The sequence below is a fragment of the Pogona vitticeps genome, chromosome 5, assembly GCF_051106095.1.
Source record: "Pogona vitticeps strain Pit_001003342236 chromosome 5, PviZW2.1, whole genome shotgun sequence".
NCBI lineage: Eukaryota > Metazoa > Chordata > Lepidosauria > Squamata > Agamidae > Pogona > Pogona vitticeps.
The window spans coordinates 113,622,438-113,647,330 of NC_135787.1; the positions used below are offsets into that span (position 1 = coordinate 113,622,438).

At 41.0% G+C, this 24,893-nt stretch overlaps 1 protein-coding gene across 1 annotated transcript in view; it reads right to left on the bottom strand.

Moving 5' to 3' along the window:
* Positions 1 to 8,678: 8,678 nt before the first annotated feature.
* The window catches only part of GNAI1 (G protein subunit alpha i1), a 29,655-nt gene continuing 13,440 nt past the window's right edge, over positions 8,679 to 24,893 (bottom strand). The window contains exons 5-8 of the mRNA XM_020790003.3: positions 21,473 to 21,601; positions 15,036 to 15,165; positions 12,588 to 12,741; positions 8,679 to 11,104 (exon numbers count right to left, since the gene is read on the bottom strand). Of these exons, the coding sequence (XP_020645662.1) occupies positions 10,914 to 11,104; positions 12,588 to 12,741; positions 15,036 to 15,165; positions 21,473 to 21,601 (604 nt within the window). The 3' untranslated portion in view covers positions 8,679 to 10,913. The remainder of the gene's footprint in view (positions 11,105 to 12,587; positions 12,742 to 15,035; positions 15,166 to 21,472; positions 21,602 to 24,893) is intronic.

Consider the following 24,893-nt stretch of genomic DNA (forward strand, 5'->3'; position numbering starts at 1 on the left):
AAAAGGATTCTAGTGAGCACTGATTCACCATAAACTATTTCTTCTCCTAAGTTTCTGTCTTTTTCTGGGCCCAATTATATATCAGCTTCCAGCTTTCCTTTGCAAAATGTCTCGGTTGATCCTATAGTGCCTCTGAAGGCATATATAGTTCTCGCAATATCCAGTACTATATATATACCACTCGTCCGTTTTTGGGCCCAGAGTAACCTAGCTGCAGTAAATATATACAGTAAACTATACAGTATTTTATTTTCTTATCAATGATTTCTGGCATTATATTCAATAATAACATTTCAGGTTTAAAACTTAATTTTTGTTGAACAATTTCTTGCGACATTTCCCAAACCTGTAACCATTTTTTTTTCCCGCATGAGCACCATACATGATAGTAAGTCCCTGGATTTTTTAAAAAACTATTTACATCAAATAACTTGATTGACCCAAGCACATGCATCCACTGGCTCTCTCTGCACTCTCCTCTCCTTGTTCCTGCCTTTTTGGTGCACCAGCCTTACAGAAGCACAACACTTTCACATTGAGACATGAGCCCTGGGATAGGATCCAGAAAAGGGGGTTCAAGTGTTAAAGCTGCCACACAAACACAAACACAACTGCTTCTTCCTGCAGCACCATTTGCTCTGAATTTTTCTCCCCATCCTAAAGACTTGGGGAAGCAGAGCGACTTCCTTGGGCACCCTGAGACTTTGCAACTCTACGCCCAAATGATCCGATTGCCTAATAAGAAGCATATGTGTTTTATTTCCCAACAGCATTGATGTGCCCTGTTGATTTGAGTCTCTGTGCCTGCCCTTAAATGTTGTGCTGGGCTACACGCTGCTGTGGAATATGCTTAGCCTGGCTTCACAAAGACACTTCCACATTCCCAGAGGACAGAAATAAAAGAAGATATGATTAAAGCTTCTGAGGCGATGACAGTTGGTTACTTTAATTTATATGGTTGAGGGAGAAATGCTCATGCAAATGAGGGGAAAATCTTTTTGAGCCCCCTGCTTTTTTCTGCACATCTTCAAATGCTACTGATCACTAGTGCAACTGCCACAAGTGGCAGAAAGGTATGTAACCCTAATAGGGAATATGTAATTCTCTGATATGGCTGGGACTGCAGCTCCTTCCCCCCCCCTCCTTTTTTTGTGCCCTAGCCAGTATCTCTAGTGGTGAAGGATGACTGGAACTTCAGAACAACGGTTTGATTATTTGTAGTGGTAGAATGCAGAGGCCTATGATGAGCTTATGACTGCTAAAGTGACATAAACTCTGTGGACTCTGATAACAGAGATCTTTGGATAGATATAAAGCAAGACTGGGCAACATCTGGTCGCTGGGCTTCATGCAATTCTCTGCGTCCCAAACACAGTCTTTGGCAACTCCACAGATCTTCCCTTTTTTGGCTTTCACCCTCAAAATGTCCCATTGTGCCCTCCGGGTGATATGGAGGCCACTTTTGCTATTTTTTGAGTAACCTCAGCAAACTCATGCCATTTAAAAATTAATTAAAATTAAAATGTTTTGGCCACTAGAGGATGCAAAAGGGTCATTTTCAATAAAACTCTCTTTTGGGTCAGAAAAAAAAGCCCGGGGGACCAAAACTGTAGCTCTTCAAGGCCCAGAGGTAGGCTTGTGAGGTGCTTGGACCTCTGAAGGTTGTCCACAGAGCTGCAAAGAATTAGGGATGATACTAGAGGAAGGGCAGTACAGTTGTGGTAGTGCAGAGAGAGAGAGACCATAGTGTGGTGTGCAAGGAGCATTAGGCAGTGGAGGGAGAAAGGATGGAAAGAGTAGCAGAGAAAAAAAGGCTCAGAGAGAAATAAAGTGACCTAGAGAAAACTGAACATACTGTATAAAAGGGTGGGAACTGCCACTCCCATCAACTATCACTGTTGACAATGCTGGCTGATCGTTGGGAGTTGTAACCCAAAATCTCCAGGAGGACAAGAAAGGGAACAAGGGAAGATGAGAGAGTTAGTAAAATGGGCTAAAAAGGACAATGAGCCAAAATGATAACAAAAATATCTGCAATGAATATAGCATTAACAAAAACAAAATCATACTTGTTGCTTCATTGTAGCAGGAGCTGAGGATATCCAGTATTCTAGATATGTTGCAGCCATACAACATCCATGCCGTTTCTGTGGCAACTATGATGACTCTTTCCCGGCATAGTAGCCTACTTTGAAATTCCAAGTCACATTTCTCCAACAAAGCCACACTCCCTTTCAAAACAAGCCCAGTGTGGCAGAAATTAACATGATTTCCCTTTTTTAAGGTGAATATTTGGAATGTGCCTCAGAACATTACTTCATTCAGCCTTCTGCCATTTAAATCAGAAAGGAAGAAGGAGAAGTGCCATTCTAGTTGTCAGAGTACCAGAAATATCTACAAGATCTTGAGTAGAAACCTAATCGTCCAAGTGTTTTGGACTGCGATTCTCACTGTCCAAGCCATAACAGGTGGGGCCGACTGGAGTTGTAGGGTCAAAGGTTCCCTACCAGCTTCTTGACTTAAGTGGGAATTTAACCAAGAATCAACTTCAAAGGATTTCCACACACCTGGGAAATTTCTTTTCTTCTCATAACAGACCTTTGTCCCCAGTCACACATGGCTTTTGCAATAATTAAAAATGTGTGCTTTCAAAGTGAGCAGTCCAGTAACTGTACTTCACCCGGTAATATTTTGGTACATGGCTGTAGGAAAGAAAACAAATAGTCCTTTTCTTATGCCCTCACCCACACTTTTGATGGCTCTGACATCACTGCAAATTCCTTGCGAGTTGGCCAAGGAAAGAGAAAGTTTCCTGTTTCAGGCCATAGCAATCAATTTTTTTCCCCCGACAGTGTAAACACAGTTATACAGGAAGAAAGATGGTCCTATTTATAGAAACAACCTTGAACATCATTACCAGCAGGCACCTCTATAAGCAAACAATGCTGTTCTCTGCTCTCTCTCTCTCTCTCTCTCTCTCTCTCATTCTCTAAATGATATGGCTGTTTTATGCAACTGTCTGGCTGAATACAGTACACCTGGATAAAACTCTCTCTAATCAAGTTAATGCCTTTGTTTTTCAAAAGGGTATTTTAAAAAGATGGAGATCAGAAGAAATTGAGGTCAAGGCTTAACATTCCCATCCAGGTCAAATCACAGTTGCAGTTGCACAAATCTTGTCAGATCATAGTTGTGCAGATGTCTTGCAGATCCATGGAGCAAAGTGGAGTGAAACTCTAGCCATCGCCCTTTTCCTTGAATTAGGAGAGCATGTGCTGTTTGGTGGCAGTGCACAAGCTAAGCATGCAGAAAGCCAAAAGAGTTCATTCTTTGCGTTTTCAGCCACCATGTCTAAATTGGGCCCCAGTAGAAGGCAGCTTTCTGTACTCTGTGTGGTGTAGGTATTCCACTGTCACTATTATAATAGGGTATCTTGGGAGATGCAGTCCTTTCTTTGGTTTCTGGTTTGTTTCATTTTTTTGGGTGTAGGGGTGCCATAGCCAGAGTTTATAACAGCTGTGTCCTCTGGGTTGGAGCTGGGCAGATGATTCTGCCAGAAATAATTCTAATGGTACTGTGCAACCCTCCAAAGTTGCAGGCATTTGTTTTTCTACATTCTTAGGAGTGGATGTCCTCCCAGAGCTGCAAAAATCTGATAGGGATTAGGCTTGGATTGCATGCAAAAGGGCAAAGATGGGACCGACAACTTCCATGAGCCCTTATATAGCACATCCATAGCTTTTTATATTCTCCAATTTGATCTGCCAGTTTTCAAGTCTGAAGATTTTGGGGGGCTCCATTTTGGGTAGAGAGGTATAAAGTGCTCCATATAGATTGCAGCCTATGGAATCTGGTGTCGAGTTTGAAAAGAAATACAGGATTAGAAATTAATATAAATTCTGCAACTTCCATAACTGAAAATGAAAAACAAGCTATTGTGATAGTTGATGGCAAGGTTTTTTTTTAAAGGGGTGTGTGGAGAAAGAGAACACTAGAATCAGTAGAACTCCAAATGTGATTAGCATAGCTGTGGTTTGAGCTCCATTCACAGCAATATCCTTGAGTGCACTTTCACTGGACCACTGCTAAATATTTTATTTGCTTGCAGAGGCACTTATCAAATTGCTGCTTCAAGAGCCAGCATTTACTTTTATGATTATTTATCTTGAATAATGGCTTCAAGGAAAATCCACTGTGAATATTTTGCATCCCTTAAGCGCACTGGAGAAACAATGAGAGTTTAAGGCTGAGAGATAATTCTGAATATGGAAACCAATATCCCACAGCATCAACCCTCTAAAGCAAATTACATTGTGCTTATGGAACCCTACATCCAGCCTATGGGAGGGGGTCTGTGAGGATCTGATCTATTTTGTGGTGAAAGTATTTTCACAAGTAGTATGCAAGAACATAAGAAGAGTCTATCTGGATCAGGCCAAGGGCCCATCTAGTCCGGCTCCCTGTATCTCGCAGTGGCCCCATCAGATGCCTCTGGGAGCACACGAAACAACTAGATACCTGACTCCTGATACCTCTCCCTTGCATCTGGCATTTGGAGGTACCTTTCTTCTAAGGCTGGAGATTGTACATCCCCATCATGTAACCTGCAATGGACATTTCCTCCAGAAATTTGCCCAAACCCCCCTTTAAAGGCATCTAGGCCAGATGCCATCACCACATCCTCTGGCAAGGAGTTCCACAGACTAACAATACGCTGGGCAAAGAAATATTTTCTTTTGTCTGTTCTCACTCTTCCTGCACTCAACTGGAGTGGATGTACTCATCCGCCAACTCAGTATCTTATGTTTTTAAATATTTCATGTTTTGTGTTAATAATTTCATTTTCTTCCCAAGAGAAAATCCAGAACTTACTGTAAAAAAACTTGCTTTTAAAAATACTGCTGGCCCCCCATGTGATAAGTTTAGTGGAGTGCACAGCATCCTTTCCCCCATAACAGCCCTCCAGCCCAGACGCAAAGAATAGAAATTGCAACAACTTCACAATTCAGTTGTACAGTTTGCTGATGATGATCCTCCACATAATCAATAGTATTTTGTGGTATTCCATTTTATAGGCATTCAGTAGGACCAAGCTCTCCATCATGGATTGTTGCCTTGTGGCGAAGGGGCTTGAGTAATTCAGAGAAGCTATGGGCTATGCTGTGCAGGGACACCCAAAATGGTCAGGTCATAGTGGAGAGTTCCGAATAAACGCAATCCACCTGGAGTAGGAATTGGCAAGCCACTCCAGTATCTTTTTCTAGAAAACCCCATGAACAGGAACAAAAGACTAAAAGATATGACGCTGGAAGATGGGCCCCTCAGGTCGGAAGGCGTCCAACATGCTACTGAGGAAGAGCGGAGGACAAGTACAAATAGCTCCAAAGCTAATGAAGTGGTTGGGCCAAAGCCAAAAGGATGCTCAGCTGCGGACACGCCTGGAAGTGAAAGGAAAGTCTGATGCTGCAAAGAAAAATACTGCATAAGAACCTGGAATGTAAGATCTATGAACCTTGGGAAGCTGGATGTGGTCAAACAGGAGAAGGCAAGAATAAACATTGATAACTTGGGTGTCAGTGAACTAAAATGGACAGAAATGGGTGAATTCAATTCAGATGATTATCATATCTTCTATTGTGGGCAAGAAGCCCGTAGAAGGAATGGAATAGCCTTCATAGTCAACAAAAGAGTGGGGAAAGCTGTAATGGGATATACTGTAATCTCAAAAATGATAGAATGATTTCAATATGAATCCAATGCAGACCTTTCAACATCATAATAATCCAAGTTTATGCACCAACCACCAATGCTAAAGAGGCTGAAATTGACCAATTCTATGAAGAGTTACAACACATTGTAGAACTGACACCAAAGAAAGATGTTCTTCTGATTCTAGGGGATTGGAATGCTAAAGTAGGGAGTCAAGAGATAAAAGGAACAACAGGAAAGTTTGGCCTTGGATTTCAAAATGAATTTAACCCAACTCTGGGAGGCAGTGGAAGACTGGAGGGCCTGGTGTGCTCTGGTCCATGGGGTCATGAAGAGTTGAACACGACTAAACAACTAAGCAACAACAACAAGGACCAAGCTGTTTGCTTATCACTCTCAAATGTGTGGAGTGCAGCATGAAACCCAGCCATTCTCCCCTTTGCATTATAGATACTGGGGATGCCCTTTTCTATGATTTCTATTACTTCTGTTCAGGAAGGCAAAGACACAAACAAAATGATGCTGACTTTGACTGAGTGGACTTTGAGACACCTAAAGCTGCAGTTCTGATTTTTGCAATGCACTAGGAAGCGACTAGATCTAGACCATGTCACTAGATCTGTCATTTGAACAAACAATGAGAGCAGTGATGGCTTATACTAGATTGCCTTTTAGAGCTATCAGAGATATACTGCTGCCATGACCACCACAGAAATCGTACATGAGATCTGACAATGCTGCTTGTATGATGCAGTAGAGTCTACAGGTGACTTCACCATTGAGCAGCCACTCTGAGGAACAGTCTGGCTGATCAATATATCAGTAACAATTCACTATTTTTTTACAAAGCAGAGTCCATCATTGTGTTTGTTTGGGGTGTTAATATTTGGAGATACATTGAACCGGTATGGTGAAAGATTCTTCTGCAACAGTTACTCCATACTGTGCCACAAGTTGGCAACCATCTTTCAATAAATGTCATGAATGACTGTTCCCTGTTCCATCAGTGTATGCCTACTCATTTATTTTTACCCTGTATAAGACTCATGAATCTCACATCTTCAAATGAATCTGGAGTTAGCAAGCTTCTGCTGTAGGGATCCACTGGGTGCTATTGCCAGTTCTCAGGTGTGCTTCTAGTCACTGGAGATGCTTCAGTACTGTCTTTACAACTGCATTCACTTGATCTGTGCTGAAAAACCATCTCACTTGCCAGACAGCAAGTCCGCATGCTAAAAGGTGGTGTAATGTAAGCCATGAAGCAGCCTTGGAAATAGGACTAACATCTCTTGCTTCGTACTGGCTGTGAGGGGGAGAACTACAGACACAGTAGAAGACAAAGTAAAAGACAAACCGGGGAGGAGAAAGTATCCAGGTCTTCGTGTTCTCAGTTGCATCTGTGCACTTGCTGCTACATTATTTCAGCCTGCAGTGAACTACCCTAGTGAGAGTAGTCAACATCAAGGAGAGGGGGGAAAAACCCACACAGGTGCACACCAGATATAGTCTGACAGCCCTCTATGTTAAAATGTTGCAATGGGAAGTGCTTATAACATACTGGAAAGCCTGGACCAGGCTAACATGAAAAAAATGTGAGCACGTGCAATTTAATTTGATGAACAGAACAACCACTTCAAATGGCTGTATAGACTACGAAACCACCAACACTTTATCCTTACTCGGTTCTGCTGCATTCAGCAGAAACGGAGCAACACAGTATCTCATACAAATGATTTCTGTGCAAGACATAATTCAGCATGGAGATTTTTCAACAGTAATTGACTTTGTTACAAGTATATCTAGTATCTGTCATGAAAAGGGCTTCATTCTAGTCCATAGAATATAATTCTACCCATCCGCAAAATATTCTCCAGATCAAATATTTAAACCTGTTTATCCCAATGCAACGTATCTCAGGGTAGCTGATCCAGAACTAGAAGGGCCCTACCGCCACTCTTTTACTTACTAAGGATGGCTACTGAAAAGATGCAGGTGTCTTACCCATCCAATTATTCCTTAATGCAGCACCAGTCACAGCAGAATATACACTAATAGTGCACTCTGTGAACAGGTTAAGAAACATTACTCAGGTTGAGTTTTTGTTGACACCTATGACAGCAGTGAATTTTTTAGTCAAAGTCCAGGAGGTACCCTTTTTTCATTTCAATAGCCAGCCCATTTGCTAAATGACAATTTCATTTGACAAATACAGTGGTGCCCCGCATAGCGATGATAATCCCTTCCAGAAAAATCATCGCTATCCGGATTCGTCGCTATGCGAAAAGGAAAAGCCCATAGGAATGCATTAAACCCTGTTTAATGTGTTCCTATGGGCTTAAAACTCACCTTTAAGCGAAAATCCTCCATACAGTCGCCATTTTCGCTGCCCAGTATGCGAGGAATTGGCGCGAAAACATAGGGCGCCCATTTTTTCCGGTGGCCATTTTGGAACTGCCGACCAATTGTTTTTAAAACATCGCTATGTGAAAATCGGTAAGCAAAACAGCTTACCGATCATCGAAAGCGATTTTTTTACCATTAGAAACATCGTTATGCGATCACAAAAATCCGTTGCTATGCGGATTTGTCGTTAAACGAGGCGCTCGTTAAACGAGGCACCACTGTAATGCTGGCTGTTCAACTGAATCATTAGCACAGTACCCATATATGAACTATAATTGTTGAAATGAAAATTCAAGATTTTAGCAGAACCAAACCTATTTGGTTACAATTAATACTATCCCCATTATAACTATTGCTTTTGAGGTTATTTATATTTTTACCAATATTACTTAGTTGCAGAAGCAAACAAGCAAAGGTACTTTCAACATATTGGCATACATTTAAAAAAGATTCAGAGAATATATTGAAATAGATGTTTTATATTGAACATTAAGTAGTGGTACGGTGGAGGAAATATTAATGATTAGTCAAATTATGAACACACCAAAGCAATTATTACAAAAATGTTTTTGTATTTCCACGTTGTTAAACTTATTCTTTATTATCTCTTCATTTCACTTATGGTTACAGAAGGCTTTCCATCAGTTGTGTTTAATGAAAAAATATTTCTTTCAAGACAAGGCACAAATAAATCTGACTGAAATCTCCTTGTAATTTTTCTTGATTTTAAAAAACTGCAATGTACAAAAACTAATGTAACAATATAGATACAATTACTACCAAATACAACAGTTGACATAATTATGACTTTAGTACTATGTTGCACGACTGTTTCAGAACACTTATGCGAAACCGTTTCCCAGAAAGCAAGTCTGGTTTATACTTGTTCAACCAAATGCTATTCTTCCCCTTAGTAAAAGGATTACTTTTCCCTGGTTACTCTTTTACACACTGCCTTCATTTTCTTGGAGGAAAGCCAGGATGCCAATGCGATTAATACTGATGTCTCAGATTCAAATGTGCATAATTCAAGGATATTATCAAATGTTAATTTGACTATTTAGATTAATAAATATTAGGGATCTGCTATGTTTGGAAGTGTTCAGTCATAGATAACACTAAACAGCTTGCTTTAGAATTTTTTTCCCTTACAATAGAAAAGAAAAAAATTGGAGTTTGTAAACACATTATTTCAAAAATCCTGCAACACACTAACAGAAAGCAGCATTTGCAACTTGGTTATGTGTGTATTTCAGACAATAGAACCAAGAAAGCTCCACTAATACTTATTTTCAAAACCTCGTTTTATGTTTGTACACATTAAAAAACCCTCTGTATGTACTACCATAAGGCAGTGAATCAAAGTGATTTTACATAATTGTAAGATTAATACAAGCTGGATTTTCTTGCAGAAGTTCTTGTTCCTGAAGCAGCAAGTATATGGTAACAGCTTGTCTTCTCAGGAATTGGAGTGACTGATGAGAAATGCCCCTTCTATGTCTGCTGTTCTACATATTCTAGATTTACACTTGCAACAGCACATACGTTGCTCAAATCTAACTCTGAAGGTCAGGGGCTCTCCAGACCAGTGCCAATAGAATATCTGCCATATATTCTCTCCCATTTGAGAATGGAATGTTGTTGCATATATGGATGGGGTTTTCTAGATTCCAACAGCTGTACTGTATTAAGTTACTCTGACACAAATCCATTCCCAAGACTGTCTCTGTCTTTTGATTATAATAAACACTGTTCCTACCAATCTGAGTAAAAATACTTTGTAAGACAACATAACTACTTAATGGAATACAGGTAAAAGTAATGGCCAATCTCCTGAGAAAAAGCAAAGAAAGCCAAACGTGGTAAAACCGCAGGAAATCTAAAACTCCTTCCTCACTTTAATTCTAGGATATTTTCTTTTAGTAATTTACATCAGAGATACTTACAAGCTAACAAAAAGGCACTCCAAATAAATATCAACCAGCTGCAAAATAATCCAGACAGAAAAGCATTAGGTTCCCAATGTTACACTTTCTAATACAAATGTACAGGGAATACCTTTTCCCCATGTACATGAGCATCTTGCTTCCACAATGCTGGATTACAGCATAGACGGATTCCAGGTTCTGTTAAATGCCTGGCAAAGAAAAATATAACATTTGACGTTCCTTAAACTATCAGAAAGGGATTTCTAAAAGTTTGAGGAACACAAACTCAGAAAATTTAGAGACATTCCCATTTAATCCTGAGCAAGCGTAAATAATCCTTTATGCAATAAAAACTCTTCCCTACAAATTACAGATATATAAACAAAATGTAACAAAAAACATTCATACAGAAATTTATATTTAAAGAATCTATTTAAATAATGGAAAATCAAAAAGATAAAAAACCAAAGTTGTCTTACAGAAACAATAATTCTTTAACCATGGAACTCTACAAATTCATATTATTAAAACATTTTGTTCAAAGTTTCTATTAACAAAACACATACACTCAAAAGCAAACACAGTCAAAATATTTTAACTGCTGGCTCATGGTATTTAAACATATATAATAAACATAAATAAAACTGTTCAAAGGACCAAGTATTATATTGATCTGGCCATTATTTTGCTTCTGTTACCATATACCATATAAGGTGATCTGAGTTCTGTGAAATGGCTCTACAATCTAATCCAGGACAAGATAAATCAAATTACATAAATAAGAACAAACTCAAAAAGTATCAATGGTCTTTAAAAAAAAGTGGTGAACTCATTTGGTTATTTTTTTAAAAACCTACAATTTGATATAAGTATTTAGAATAAACCACAGTCTTTCAGATTATTTTTTATGATAACATCAGTTACAGCATCAAAGACAAATTGTACATTCTTAGTATCTGTGGCACATGTGAAATGAGTATAAATTTCCTTTGTGTCTTTTCGCTTGTTCAGGTCTTCAAATTGACACTGAATATATGCAGCTGCCTCTTCATATGTATTTGACCCTAAAATAATGGTAAAATGCACAAGATTAATATTCTGAAACAAAACACTGTAGTACATTACTTTTAAAAAGGCTAACAATAACTAATTTCCCCTTTTCTGCCTCTGAAAATTTGAAGAATTGCTCAGGTTTTTCCCAGCATGTGCATTTTTTAAAATACTGTCCTGTTAATGGCTATGCATTCACATTTCTAAAAATATGTGGGAGATCAGATCAGATAATCCAAAGAGCCACTGCACCTAGTTTGCAATTTCATATACTGGTACTGGAATACTTTTTGCAACCTATGCTTTCCTTTTTTCCAAAACTGTTGTTGTTAGACAGGTTTGAGAATCACCAACTAGAAAAGACTGTTCCTTATTTAGCAGAGTTTATATTATAGTGGACAGATCTCTAAGTATTACGATTTTATTTTCTGGGAATCCTACACTTTGTAGGGCTAGTGAACCTATTAAAATATTGTAGTGTACCTTCAGAGACGAATCAGAAAAATTCTGAATCCCTGGATGACTTTTTCAGTTGCTAGAACGGGTGATTCTGTTGAAGCCCTAATTCACCAGTGGGGCAGGGAGATGACCTGGATGAGTGACACATTCACTCCAAAGTACTATTAATTGTTGTGGTGAATTTATAAAACACTCTGGTTGGCAAAACTGTTCCTATTTATCTGACATATATTGGCCTTCTCCAAAAACTGCACTCAAGGCAGCTCAGACATGAGCTCCATATTACAAGAATATTCCAGTGAGGCAACTTGATAATTTTTGATAGAGGACATCCAATTTGTTCAATATGAGGACATTGAACAGCTGTTTGGAGCTGTGAGGCCAACTACTGACATATATCTATGCTGCCTAATGATATCTGCTAGAGGGGAGTTGGCAAGTTGGATGTTTTAGGTTTTAAATACTTTAGAAAAGAGTTATGTTCCAAATTTTTAGAAATGGTTGTAAAATGTCTGCTGAAGAGGCCTTTATTGTATCCTAAAATATTAAATAACTATCAGGCAGTTTCAAAATGTTCGTTTTAAAGTATGGTGTTGCAATAGGGATAGCAGGGCAGTTCTATGCTTTTGTTGGATGAAACTGATTATCTCAATATTCTTCAATCTGAGTTCAGGCTGGTTTGGAGTTGGTGGAAGACCTCAGGTGGAAAATAGATGTGGTAGTACATTCCTGCTTGCTAATGCATCTCTCAGAGGCACCCGGTATAATAATTCACAGTTAAGTTTTTGGGATGTCACATATAGATTTATTTAATATGATCATAAAACTATACCAATTGCTAGTATATACCACCTTATGTTATAGGTCACATCAGAGCATATAAGTTGTACAGCCAATGTGTCTGAGATGCAGTACCAAATATTGCTAGACAACAATTGTTACTTACAAAATTTTTCTATTACACTCAGTGATTTCAAATCAAGATGTCTCCATTCTAACATCCCTGTGTTGTTTTATTCCACATTAAAATATAAATACCTGGATACTCTGGATAACAAATAGTAAGAGGACTCCTTTTGATTTTTTCTTCAAAGAGATCCTTCTTATTTAAGAAGAGGATAATAGAAGTATCTGTAAACCATTTATTATTGCAGATGCTGTCAAATAATTTCATGCTTTCATGCATTCTGTTCTGCAGTTGAAAGAGATGATATATCAGTTCAACCCTCTCTCCATAGCAACAGCAAAAATATCTCTTTTCCTAACATTGAGTATCCTGATATTCTCCCAGTTATTTAACTCTTCACAAGTGCAGCAGCCAATTCAAACGGGACATTATTTTGATTCCGTAACTCCAAAACAATACGAGATCCCCTTCTGTTTTTATCTTCGTGGAGTTGGAGATGATACAGTGTTTGCCTTGTCAGAGGGCGGGAGCCCTCTGACAAGTTTTGGAAGATCAATACGACATAAAGTATGACAACATTCCTTCACACTTCAGCCTCACAGTCGCATGAAAAAAAGCAGTACTGAAATTATAGAAATATTTTTTATAGTTAGTTGTCTGATGTTAGACAGTATATGTATCTATAGGTGTAGCTTGCTGTAGCAGATCCCAATCTGCTCACCTGGTGTCAGTAAGAGCCCCATGATCATCTCGCTGGCTGAGTAAACAAATACTGGCTGAAACCCTGTTGCATAGCTCCAAATGCACAATAGGGATTGCATCAGTAGCAACTGCAAACCATCATGATTATGGGTTTCCTTTGGGGATTTCGAGGTATATGTGACTTCATTGCATTGGGTACCAGTTGTGTGCATTCCGGAATCACCTTTAACCAGTCACATTTTACCTTTAATCAGTGGTGATATAATGCTGCCGCCGCTGATGTCATCCCTGTTTGGCATGCAAAGCTGTGAAACAGGATTTCAGTTACTGAGTAAACAAATATTTTTGTGATTTTATTAATGGCTGTTGATGTAAATTATCATGGAAGGATTTGCTGCCTTATGGAAGCAATATAACTGTGATAAGTAGAAATAAATACAACTATGATTTGTCAATGACGCAGTATCCAACTAAAGTTCCCTTATTGTATTACACAATTGTTGCTTCTGGGATTTTTTAATATAAAGATTATTTTCTAATCTGCTGATGGGTTAGCTGGAAGCAAGATAAGAACACTACTTCATTTTCCATAAATCATAAGGGACACAGTTTATTGTATCATAAAAATAATGTTCATCATTTACAAAGTTTTGTAGGTTTCCCAATAGATTAAATTATATATGCAATTTGACAAATTAATTTTGCATTATTAGAGAGAAACTGTTAAACTCTTGATATCTATATTCCCCTCTGTAATAGTTTTAGAATTTTATTCTAATTTGCCAAGGAGACTGGAACTCAATAGCAAAATAGGTTAGAGCAAAGGAAGAGTAAACAAGATACTCAATTCACAACTTAGTGCATTCCCTCAGTCCATTCCTAACTGTCTGTAACAATTTAGAGTCCTGAGACACCCTAAACCCTGTTATAGCATTATGTTATCTGGACTATAACCCATTCTGTCATATACCAGTAGCCAACTGCAGATGAATGGGTATGCTTTAAAAATGTTATACATGTTTAAGATGCCACAGGAATATGGTTGTTTCTCTCAAAATTTCAGTAATTGTGAAGACCATTTTTAAAAGAGTACAAGCTACATCTACAATCTATTTATGTATGGAAAATAAAAACATGAAGCTATTATTTATTTAATAATTATGTCAAAGATAAAATTTAAATTAGCTTGCTCAAACACTATTTTACTATTTGATAAAAAGATAACAGGCCATGATCCTATCTGGAAAAAAATGTGTGTGCAACATCCATGGTATTGGACATACAACTGATTGAAATATCAGTCATTTCATGGACATCCTGGCAATGGGGAGAAGTTTTTATGCAGTTCCTTCCATCAATATTTTCTAAATATCTACATTAGAGATGGGGGTATTCATAGTCATATAAGAACATGAATATCCCCCTGCAGCTAGACTTAACGAGGGTGCAACCCCCCGGGGCCAGACCATCCACTCACGTGTCTGACGCTGCCGGTGCCCCCAATCCTTCCAATCATGCCTGGAGCACCACTTTCTTCCTGCTCAGCTGGCCAGGGGGAGGGAGAACAAGTCTCCTTACACAGCTGCCGAACGGCCAGCTGAGCGGGAAGAGAGTGGCTCTCCAGGCGTGATTAGAAGGATGAGCAGGTTTGGCACCGGCCATGTGAGTGAACGGTCCCGCCCCAAGAGTGGACCCTCATTAAGTCTAGGTGCATGGAAATATTTGTATTCGTATACAAATGCTCCCACCTCTAATCAACACACTTCTAGACTAACTAAAATGATGTATTACTAGAAAAGCAGTAGATTAGAGATTAATTTTCTGAAAAAGTCTTTGCAACTGTCTTAGGTAAAATGTTTTCAAAACAGGTTACTTGCCATTTCCTCATCTTCAGCAAGGACCAAATCATAATCACTAAGTGCCACACAAAAAATTATGGCTGTAACACCTTCAAAGCAATGAATCCATTTTTTCCTTTCTGAACGCTGGCCTCCAACATCAAACATCCTGCAATATAGAAAACAAAGTCTGACTGACTGACAAGAAATTATTCTAAAAATACATCAGTATTTCCCCTAATTGGGCCAAAATAGCTCCATCTGGTTTTTCTTTCTATTTTATCTCTCCACCACTCTGCAGTTTCCCTTATCGCCTGCCACCTCCTGATCTGAAGAAGCCCTGTGGGAATAGTTACTTCCTTAAGATCTTCTCCTATTTATATGAGGGAAGCTCCAGGTTGCAGCAGGTGATAGCCACAGATGCTAGTACAATGTCAGACACCACACACATACATTTTCCTCATAAGCAGGATAGCAGCAAGAATTCTGACCCTCTGAATTTTTCAGAAATTTCTCCTCTTTTGAAAAAGTTTTCCAAACTAGAAAAGAATGATTGAAACTGCCTCAGCAGAAATTTCTGATGAAGAACTAACAAAAACGGCATCAAACAAAGTAATTCTAATGTACCACAACTTATTTCTAACTATCATAGGATAATGAGGATACAATGTATATAAAAACTGCAACACAATTATAAATATATTCAATTCATGAAGGCAAAAGAGAATTGCCGGTTTCAAAAAGTGAACCAAAGACCATTGTACAGAATAGGTTTACTGTATATGTTTATTTTAAGCATATGCAATCCCAATAGAATATGAATACACAGAATTCATTTTCAAATGCTGGGATGCTGCCTTAATTCAAGCAGCAGTTTTTAACCAAGGCATAGCCTGCATAGAACTTTTAAGGCCAAATATGATGCTGCGTGGATTACCTGTCACTTGGAAGTTTATACTGAAAAGTTTTCAATAAAGACCAAAAAAAAAAAATCACATTTCATGACTATTTCTGTTGCTGTAGCAAAAGTAGGAATAAAGGCAGTGGGTAACTCCAACATCACATGCATGAACTGGGCTTCTTATTTTTCTCCGAATCAACTATAAAAGTAAATGGGAGGGCAAGATATCAAAACTGGACAAAGAAATTTCTTACAAGATAATTTTAACTGTCCTGTCCCCTATTGTGAACTCTACAGGGAAATCAGTTTATTTTCCAAGAAAGGTGAAAAGGAGGGTATGTAATTAGATATTAATTTAAACACACTAATCAAGACCTTGCTGGGTAATAGCCATACAGGCTTAGTTGAATAATTCTAATTTTGGAACGAAACTGGAACATTTCCTTCCAAACATTCCTGCCTACGGGGGGAGTCTTCATCATTTTCCGTCCCTCAGGCACTGAGTGAGAAGCAGTGTGGCTGTGCTGCCGCTGGTTGCCAGCCTTCCTGGGGGAGTTTGGCTTGGACTCCCTCGGCCTTGTGGGACTGGGTCCTTGCTGCCTCTGGCTTCCCCACCTCCTCCTCAACATCAGCCACCTGGCTCGGAGGGGAGAGGGGGCATTATAAACCAGAGCCTGTGCCAGGGCCCTGCTGGACCAGCATTCCTGCTTGGGGGGGGGGGTTCTTCATCATCTGCCATCCCTCAGGCACTGAGTGAGAGACAGTGTGCCTGTGCTGCTGCCGGTTGCCAGCCTTCCTGGGGCAGTTTGGCTTGGACTCCCTCAGCCTTGCAGGACTGGGCCCTTGCTGCCTCTGGTTGCCACTCCTCCTCCTCCTCAACATCAGCCACCTGGCTCAGGGGGAGAAGGGGCTTTAGAAGGGGTTTTTATTGTGATTATCAATTGCCATCAGGTTATGTATGTAGAGACCCACAGTGGATCTGAGGGCACAGGAAGTGGGGAGGGCATTGGAGGGGGCAGCCATTGAGGTGGTGCTGGGTAGGGGAAGGAATGGTGGTGGGGGTAGAACATGCCCACGTAGGAGAAGAGAGGTTAGATATCTTACATCTATCCCCTCTTCTAGTCCTACCCGCAACCAGATGGTACCAGGTGACCATATCAGCAAACCCTCGAGCTACATGATGCTGTTGATGAACACGAGGTCAGTACAAAATACGACTGCCCTCATCCATGATGTAATTCTGGATGAAGGTGCTGAGCTGGCATACATTACTGAGACCTGGGTGGGAGAGGAGGGTGGTGTTCCCCTCTCCCAGCTGTGTCCGCCTGGGTATTCAGTCCAGCACCAATGTCGCTCGGAGGGTCAGGGAGGGGGAGTTGCTATAGTCTATAGGAGTTCTATCTCCTTGACCAGGCTTCCTATCCCTTTGAGAGGAGGTCTTGAGAGCCTGCATTGTGTGTTGGGCTTGCAAGACAGATTAGAGATTCCCACCCTGCTGCGTACCAACCGTCTCCCTGCCTGAGCTGACGGAGGTAGTCTCGGACCTGGTGTTGAGGACTCCCAGGCTGTTGGTGCTGGGGGATCTCAACATTCATGCCGAGGCTCCCTTGACTGGGGTGGCTCAGGACTTCATGGCCACCATGACAACCATGGGGCTGTCTCAATGTGTCATCGGCCCAACGCATGAGAAGGGCCATACCTTGGACCTGGTTTTCTCAATGGGACTGGAAAATGGTGGTTTGGATGTGGAAGGGTTGGTTGTGACCCCATTGTCATGGTCAGACCACTTCCTGGTCAAGTTTAGTCTATTAGCTTCTTCTTCCCTCTGCAAGGGTGGGGGATCTATTAAGATGATCCGCCCTCGGAGACTAATGGATCCAGGTGGATTCCTGAATGCTCTGGGGGATTATCCATCTGATATGGTCGGCGCTCCTGTCGAAGCTCAGGTCACCCTATGGAATAAGGAGATGACCCGGGCTGTTGACACGATTGTGCCTAAGTGCCCTCTCCCTGCTCGCCGAGCCCAGACAGCCCCTTGGTATACTTCTGAACTGCGGGCGATGAAGCGAGAGGGGAGACGACTAATGGATCCAGATGGTTTCCTGAATGCTCTGGGGGATTATCCATCTGATATGGTCGGCACTCCTGTCAAAGCTCAGGTCACCTTATGGAATAGGGATATAACCCGGGCGGTTCACACAATTGTGCCTAAGTGCCCTCTCCCTGCACACAGCTCTCCTTGGTATACTTCTGAACTGTGGGCGATGAAGCGAGAGGAGAGACGGCTGGAGTACAGGTGGAGGAAATCCCATTGGGAGTTCAATCGAACACGACTTAGAGCCCATTATCGTGCCTATTTTGTGGCAATACAGCTGGTGAAACAGCAATATTTCTCCAGCCGTATTGCTTCCTCAGAATGTCATCCAGCAGAGCTGTTTTGGGTGGTCCGGGATCTTCTTCAACCAGGAAATCCGGTGGAGGTCCCGGACTGCTCATCATCTCGCTGTGATAAGTTTGGCATTCATTGTGAGGGAAAATCACTCAGATTTACAGTGGGTTAGACCCCACCGTTACTGCAGAATCAGAGGCTGTGTCTAGCGTGCCGTGCTTAGGTAAAGTATTAATGGATGAGTTCCAATTGTTGGGACCTGAGGATGTGGACAGGGTGCTTGGATCTGTCCGTTCTACCACCACTCTGCTCGACCCTTGTCCATCTGGGCTAATTGGAAGATCTGCCAGGGGGGTTCGCACCTGGGTCCAGGAGGCCGTGAACGCCTCTTTGAGAGAGGGAGTGGTCCCTACCACCTTAATGGTAATTCGGCCACTACTAAAAAAGCCTAACCTGGACCCAAGGCTGGTGGTTAACTACCGACCAGTGGTGAACCTCCCTTATTTGGGGAAAGTGTTGGAACAGGTTGTGGCCAGGCAACTCCAGGTGCTGCTGGATGAAACGGATTTTCTGGATCCATTTCAATCGGGTTTCAGGCTGGGTTTTGGTACGGAGACTGCCTTGGTCACCCTGTACAATGACCTTTGCTGGGAGAGAGACAGGGGGAGTGTGACCCTGTTGATACTCCTGGACCTCTTTAAAAAAAAAGATACTGCTGGACCTCTCAGCGGCTTTCGACACCATTGACCATGGTGTACTTCTGGATAGGCAGGCTGGGTTGGGAGTTGGGGGCACTGCCTTATGGTGGTTCTGCTCCTTTCTGGCTGACCGTGTCCAGAGGGTGGTGCTGGGGGACAGTTGTTCTGTCCCACGGCGTTTATGTCATGGAGTTCCTCAGGGCTTGATATTGTCCCCCATGCTGTTTAACATCTACATGGAACTGCTGGGAGAGGTCATCAGGAGGTCTGGGCTGAGGAGTCAGCAACATGTTGACGATACTCAGCTTTACCTCTCATTTTCCATCAATCCAGGTGAGGCGGTTTCTGTGCTGAACTCGTGTCTGGACCTGACAATGGACTGGATGAGGGTTAATAAACTGAAACTCAATCCAGACAAGGCAGAAGTGCTGTTAGTGAGTGCTTCGCCAGACAGACTGGAGGGCCATTTCTCTGGCCTGAATGGGGTTGCACTCCCCCTAAGGGACATGGTCTGCAGCCTGGGGGTGCTGCTCGACCTCAGTCTAATTCTGGAAGCCCAGGTGGACTCGGTGGCCAGGGATGCCTTCCTTCAGGTGCAGAAATTATACCAGCTACGACCATACCTGGATGAGCAAAGTCTCATGACAGTTACACACACACTGGTAACATCTCGTATAGATTACTGCAACACGCTCTACGTGGGGCTGCCTTTGAAGACGGTCTGGCAACTGGAACTGGTCCAGAATCGATTTGAGCGGCTGGTGAGTGGTGGGGTCACTAGAGGATACATCAAGTCAATTCTGTTTAAATTACATTGGCTACCAGTTGCTGCCCGAGCCCAATTCAAAGTGCTTGTTTTGACCTAAGTGGTTTGGGCCCTGGATACCTGAAGGACCGCCTCCTTCCATATGAACCTATCTGGCAGTTAAGATCTAGCCAGTAGGCCCTTTTGAAAGAACCATCCCTCAAGAAGGTAAGAGGTATGGCTTGTAGACAAAGGGCCTTTTCAGCAGCTGCCCCCAGATTATGGAACACCATCCCAATTGAGATTTGTCAAAACCTTCCTGTTCCAGAAGGCTTTTAATTGAAATAATATCAACTGTGGAACCTGATGGCAATTTTTAGAGTATATATTTTAATCGTTTTCTTTTTTTTTTTTTAACTGTATTTTAATTGTTGTAAGCCGCCCAGAGACCTTGGGTATTGTGGACGGCATATAAGTTAAATAAATAAATAAATATCAGGTTTACTTGACCCTGGCTCTGCCTGACACTCTCTCTGTCTCTGCTCATCATTTGTTTTGTTTTTTACAGCCAAGGTGCAGTTTTGTTTAAAATGTCTACTATCACTGTACTTAGTTCTGATTAAGGACATTACATGCTATTTTCAGGGTGACAGTACCTGACCACAAATGTATTGTTCCACTGGCAACTAAAAGTAGTAAATTAGAGTTAAGTCTGTTATTTTAAATCTGGGTACAGCAAGACATTAAGGGAACAGGTAACTGGAATCACATTATTATGAAGAACTGCAACAGTACAGTAAGGTTTTTTTTCTGATTGCTATATATGGTTATCTTGAACTGCATCTACACTTATCCAAAGAAAGGCAGAAAAAAGGAGTGTGAGCAGTACCTAATATTAGCTGTTTGGAAGCTGAGTCATGGCAACTGGACTTCTTTCTTATTAGGTTGAAATGTTTCGCTACTCATCCAAGTAGCTTCTTCAGTCTTGGATGAGTAATGAAACATTTCAACCTAATAAGAAAGAAGTCCAGTTGCCATGACTCAACTTCCAGATAACCTCACCTGGATAACTGAGAATCTTCACAGAAATATTAGCTGTTATTACCAAGCTGTGATATCAAGAAGTACGATATTCAGTAACAGATTAGCTAAAATGATAACAGATAAACACCGGGAGACAGAATGAATTGGGTACTGAATTAATGATTGTAGAACTTGGTTTGTAGAAACTGGTTGTCAAGAAAGTATGTCAACATTTTTCCTAACAGAAAAAGAAAAGCACTCTTCTGGAGCAAGATCTCATCATAGTTTTGAGCTCTCCATTCGCTTATAACAGCTGGTGACCATAAGGTCTCAATTTTCCAAGCAAGAACAAATACAAAGAACTATTGCCAATAACAGGTTCTGAGTTACAGTTTAATAGTAAAATAGCTCCCTATAAAGATATGCACAATGAATTACTCTGTTGTTAGATTTCCTAATATGTTTTTAAGCATCAGGATTGCATACGCTCTTGGATCTTGCCAATGAGAACATCAAAACTGTTAAGCACTTTCTAGAAAATAGTTAAACTTTGGTATAAGCAATACAAGTGTTCACACATGTTAACATGCTTCATATTAAATGACAGATTTTCCAATGCATATCAGCAAAGTATCTTTACCTGGAAAATGTAAGGTGTATTTACTACTGCTATTGAAAACTGTAACAAAATGTATTTTCACATTTCATGTGGTTACTCACTTAAAATGGAGATCTTTGAAAGTAAAATGTGTTTCCACTATTCCTGTAGTTTTCACTCTAGTTCTGAGGACATCCTGCTGTGTTGGAATATAATGAGGGTGGGCTATCCTGTCCAAATCATTCAAGTAACTGAAAATATAAAATAAATAATGTACAATTAAATATAAATAACGGAGATAATTATACTTTTATATTATGCAATTTTACAATAAAGTATGCACAAGAAAGATCAAATTTAATGCTACACCAAGATGTAGCTTGAAAATAAGTCCAATTATGATGTGTGCAATTTATTTCTAGGCTAATATAGACAAGGACCTAGATTAGAGAAAAATTATTTTATCACACTGAATTCTAAAAATAAGCCATAGTTTTAGTAGTACGTATTACTGGGTACAAATGTTAATTTACAAAGCAAAACTATTCTTTTAAAAGTTCAATTCCACATATTATTATAAAGCACATTAATAAACTTAGAGAAAAATGAGACTGATTTTATGCATGATTAGGCAGAAACAGTCTGCACTCAAGACAGCATCATGACTATTTATATAACCAATATTAATTTCAATGTGTAGGAAAAGTTCCATTTTCCAGTATTACAGCCTTTAGAATTATAATTTTTAAAAATTTAGGAACAGAACATATACTGAGAAAATGAGCATTCTCTCTTGAATACTGTTCTTGGCATTGCTGGTATCCATTGCACAGATATTACAAGATTCAAACTGATAAAAATCTGTTTCACTGGATGAATAAACTGCTAGAATGAATTAAAATAAATGGCTTTATAAGGAGATCTCTCAACCGTCAATGTAACCAACGTTACACAGCAATGTTAACAATCTGATTAAACAAAGAAGATTCTCAAGAAAATAATCCCAGTGGCTTGTTTTCTTAGGTTCCATCTGGCTTTTTCCAGCTAATTAATAATGAAACACTTCATTGTGTCTAATTTCAAAGTATAGGAGGCTTATCTATTTTAATCTTAAACACTGAGATTTTAGATAAATTGTAATTATAGGTGATTTTATCCTACTTGAAAGAGAGACAGACTGACTGACTTTCGGTCACTAAATAAACACATCCAATTTTTTGGCTGACATAAGAGGAGTAAATGATGTGTGTCTTATTTTTCAAGGGAACTATGCCTCCTGGAGTTTGCTTCCCCCAATTTTAGTTTTAAAAATTTGAGTCATAGGGATCCAGAGCTATGAAAGCAAGGGGCACATGCCATCTGCAAATCAAATGGGGCCCATGTATCTAAGTGCATACTGTGTATTACAGCTTTCCTTACATAAGACATATCAGTGGAATTTTTGGGACTTGTAAGGACTGAAAGACTATCTGCCTTTATGCCTATCATTTAAGCGCAGGAACAGCTAAAAAGGAAGAAATAGCTATCATTGCTAGAGATGCATTACATAAGAAAAGCCCTGCTGGATCAGGTCAAGGGCCCATCTAGTCCGGCTCCCTGTATCTCGCAGTGGCCCCATCAGATGCCTCTGGGAGCACACGAAACAACTAGATACCTGTCTCCTGATACCTCTCCCCTGCATCTGGCATTTGGAGGTACCTTTCTTCTAAGGCTGGAGATTGTACATCCCCATCATGGCTTGTAACCTGTAACAGACATTTCCTCCAGGAATTTGTCCAACCCCCTTTTAAAGGCATCTAGGCCAGATGCCATCACCACATCCTCTGGCAAGGAGTTCCACAGACTAACAATACGCTGGGTAAAGAAATATTTTCTTTTGTCCGTTCTCACTCTTCCTGCACTCAACTGGAGTGGATGTCCCCTGGCTCTAGTATTGCGTGAGAGGGAAAACAGTTTCCCTCTATCCACTTTATCCATCCCCTGCATAATTTTATACATCTCAATCATGTCCCCCCTCAGGAGCCTTCTGTCTAGACTAAAGAGCCCCAAACGCTATAGCCTTTCTTCATAAGGGAGGTGCCCTAGCCCAGTCATCATTTTAGTCACTCTCTTCTGCACCTTTTCCACTTCCACTATGTCTTTTTTGAGGTGCAGTGACGAGAATTGTACGCAATACTCCAGGTGTGGCTTTACCATCATTTTGTACAATGGCATTATAATGTTGGCTGTTTTATTTTCAGTCCTCTTTTTAATGATACCTAGCATGGAACTGGCCTTCTTCACTGCCTTCTTCAATGAAAGTTTCAACACTGGGTTGAAACTTTCATTGAGCTGTCCACCAGCACACCAAGATCTCTTTCCTGATCCATCACGGACAGCTCAGAACCCATTAACTGATAAGTAAAGTTTTGATTTTTCACCCTAATATGCGTTATATTTTCCTATACTAAAATGTATTTTCCATTTTGCTGCCCATTCTCCCAGTTTGGAGAGATCCTTCTGGAGCTCTTCACAGTCCTTTCTTGTCTTCACCACCCAGAAAAGTTTCATGTACAGTGGTGCCCCGCAAGACAATTGCCTCGCAGGATGAAGAACTCGCTGGACGATTGGGTCCGGCGAGGGTTTTGGTGCCTCACGACTCTAACTATGGCCCGGTTTTGCAAGGCAAACCCCCCGGGGAGGCTTCTGAAAGTGGTGCTTTGCTGGGGGGGCAGGGCGTGTGTGCTCTTCTCTGCTCCCGCCCCCCTCCCCACCTAACAGCTGATCGGCGCAGGGTGTCAGAGGCTTCTCTGGGCTTTCCCAGCAGGTAAACAGACACCGGGGAAGCCTCTGAAACCTGCGCTTTGCTGGGGTTGGGGGGGGTATGGCAGGGGCAGGCCCGCCACCGCCCCGCGCCCCCCCGCAGGCAAGGCGCAGCTTTCAAAGGTGCATTATCACTGCTGAACAAGCTCCAGGAGGCTTCTGAAAGCGGTGCTTTGCCGAGGGGGGTGGGCCTGCCCCTGCCACACCCCCACACCTCCACCCTGGCAAAGCGCAGGTTTCAGAGGCTTGCCCAGTGCATTTCCACTGCCTGTTTACCTACTGGAAAAACCTGGGGAAGCTTCTAAAACCAGCGCCGATCAGCTGTAAGGCAGGGAGGGGCTGGAGTGGAGAAGAGCAGGAAATGGCTGCCAGCTCCCTGCTGGGTGCTGTCTCTGAGCTGTTTCGCGCTCTTTTTCCTGCTGTTCTGAGGTAAGTGATTTATTTATTTTTTTGTTTTGGACTTTTTTCCCCATAGGAACGCGTTAATTAAATTTCAATGCCTTCCTATGGAAAACCGTACCTCGCTAGACAACCTTTTCACTGGATGGCATTAAATGTGGAATGGATTAATGTTGTCTTGCAAGGCAACACTGTAATCTGCAAGCTTGGCCACTTCACTGCTTATCACTGTCTCCAGGTAATTTATAGACACGCTGAAAAGCACGGGTTCAGGACAGATCCCTGGGGCACACCGCTTTTCACCTCTCTCCATTGTGAAAATTGCCCATTGACACCTACTCT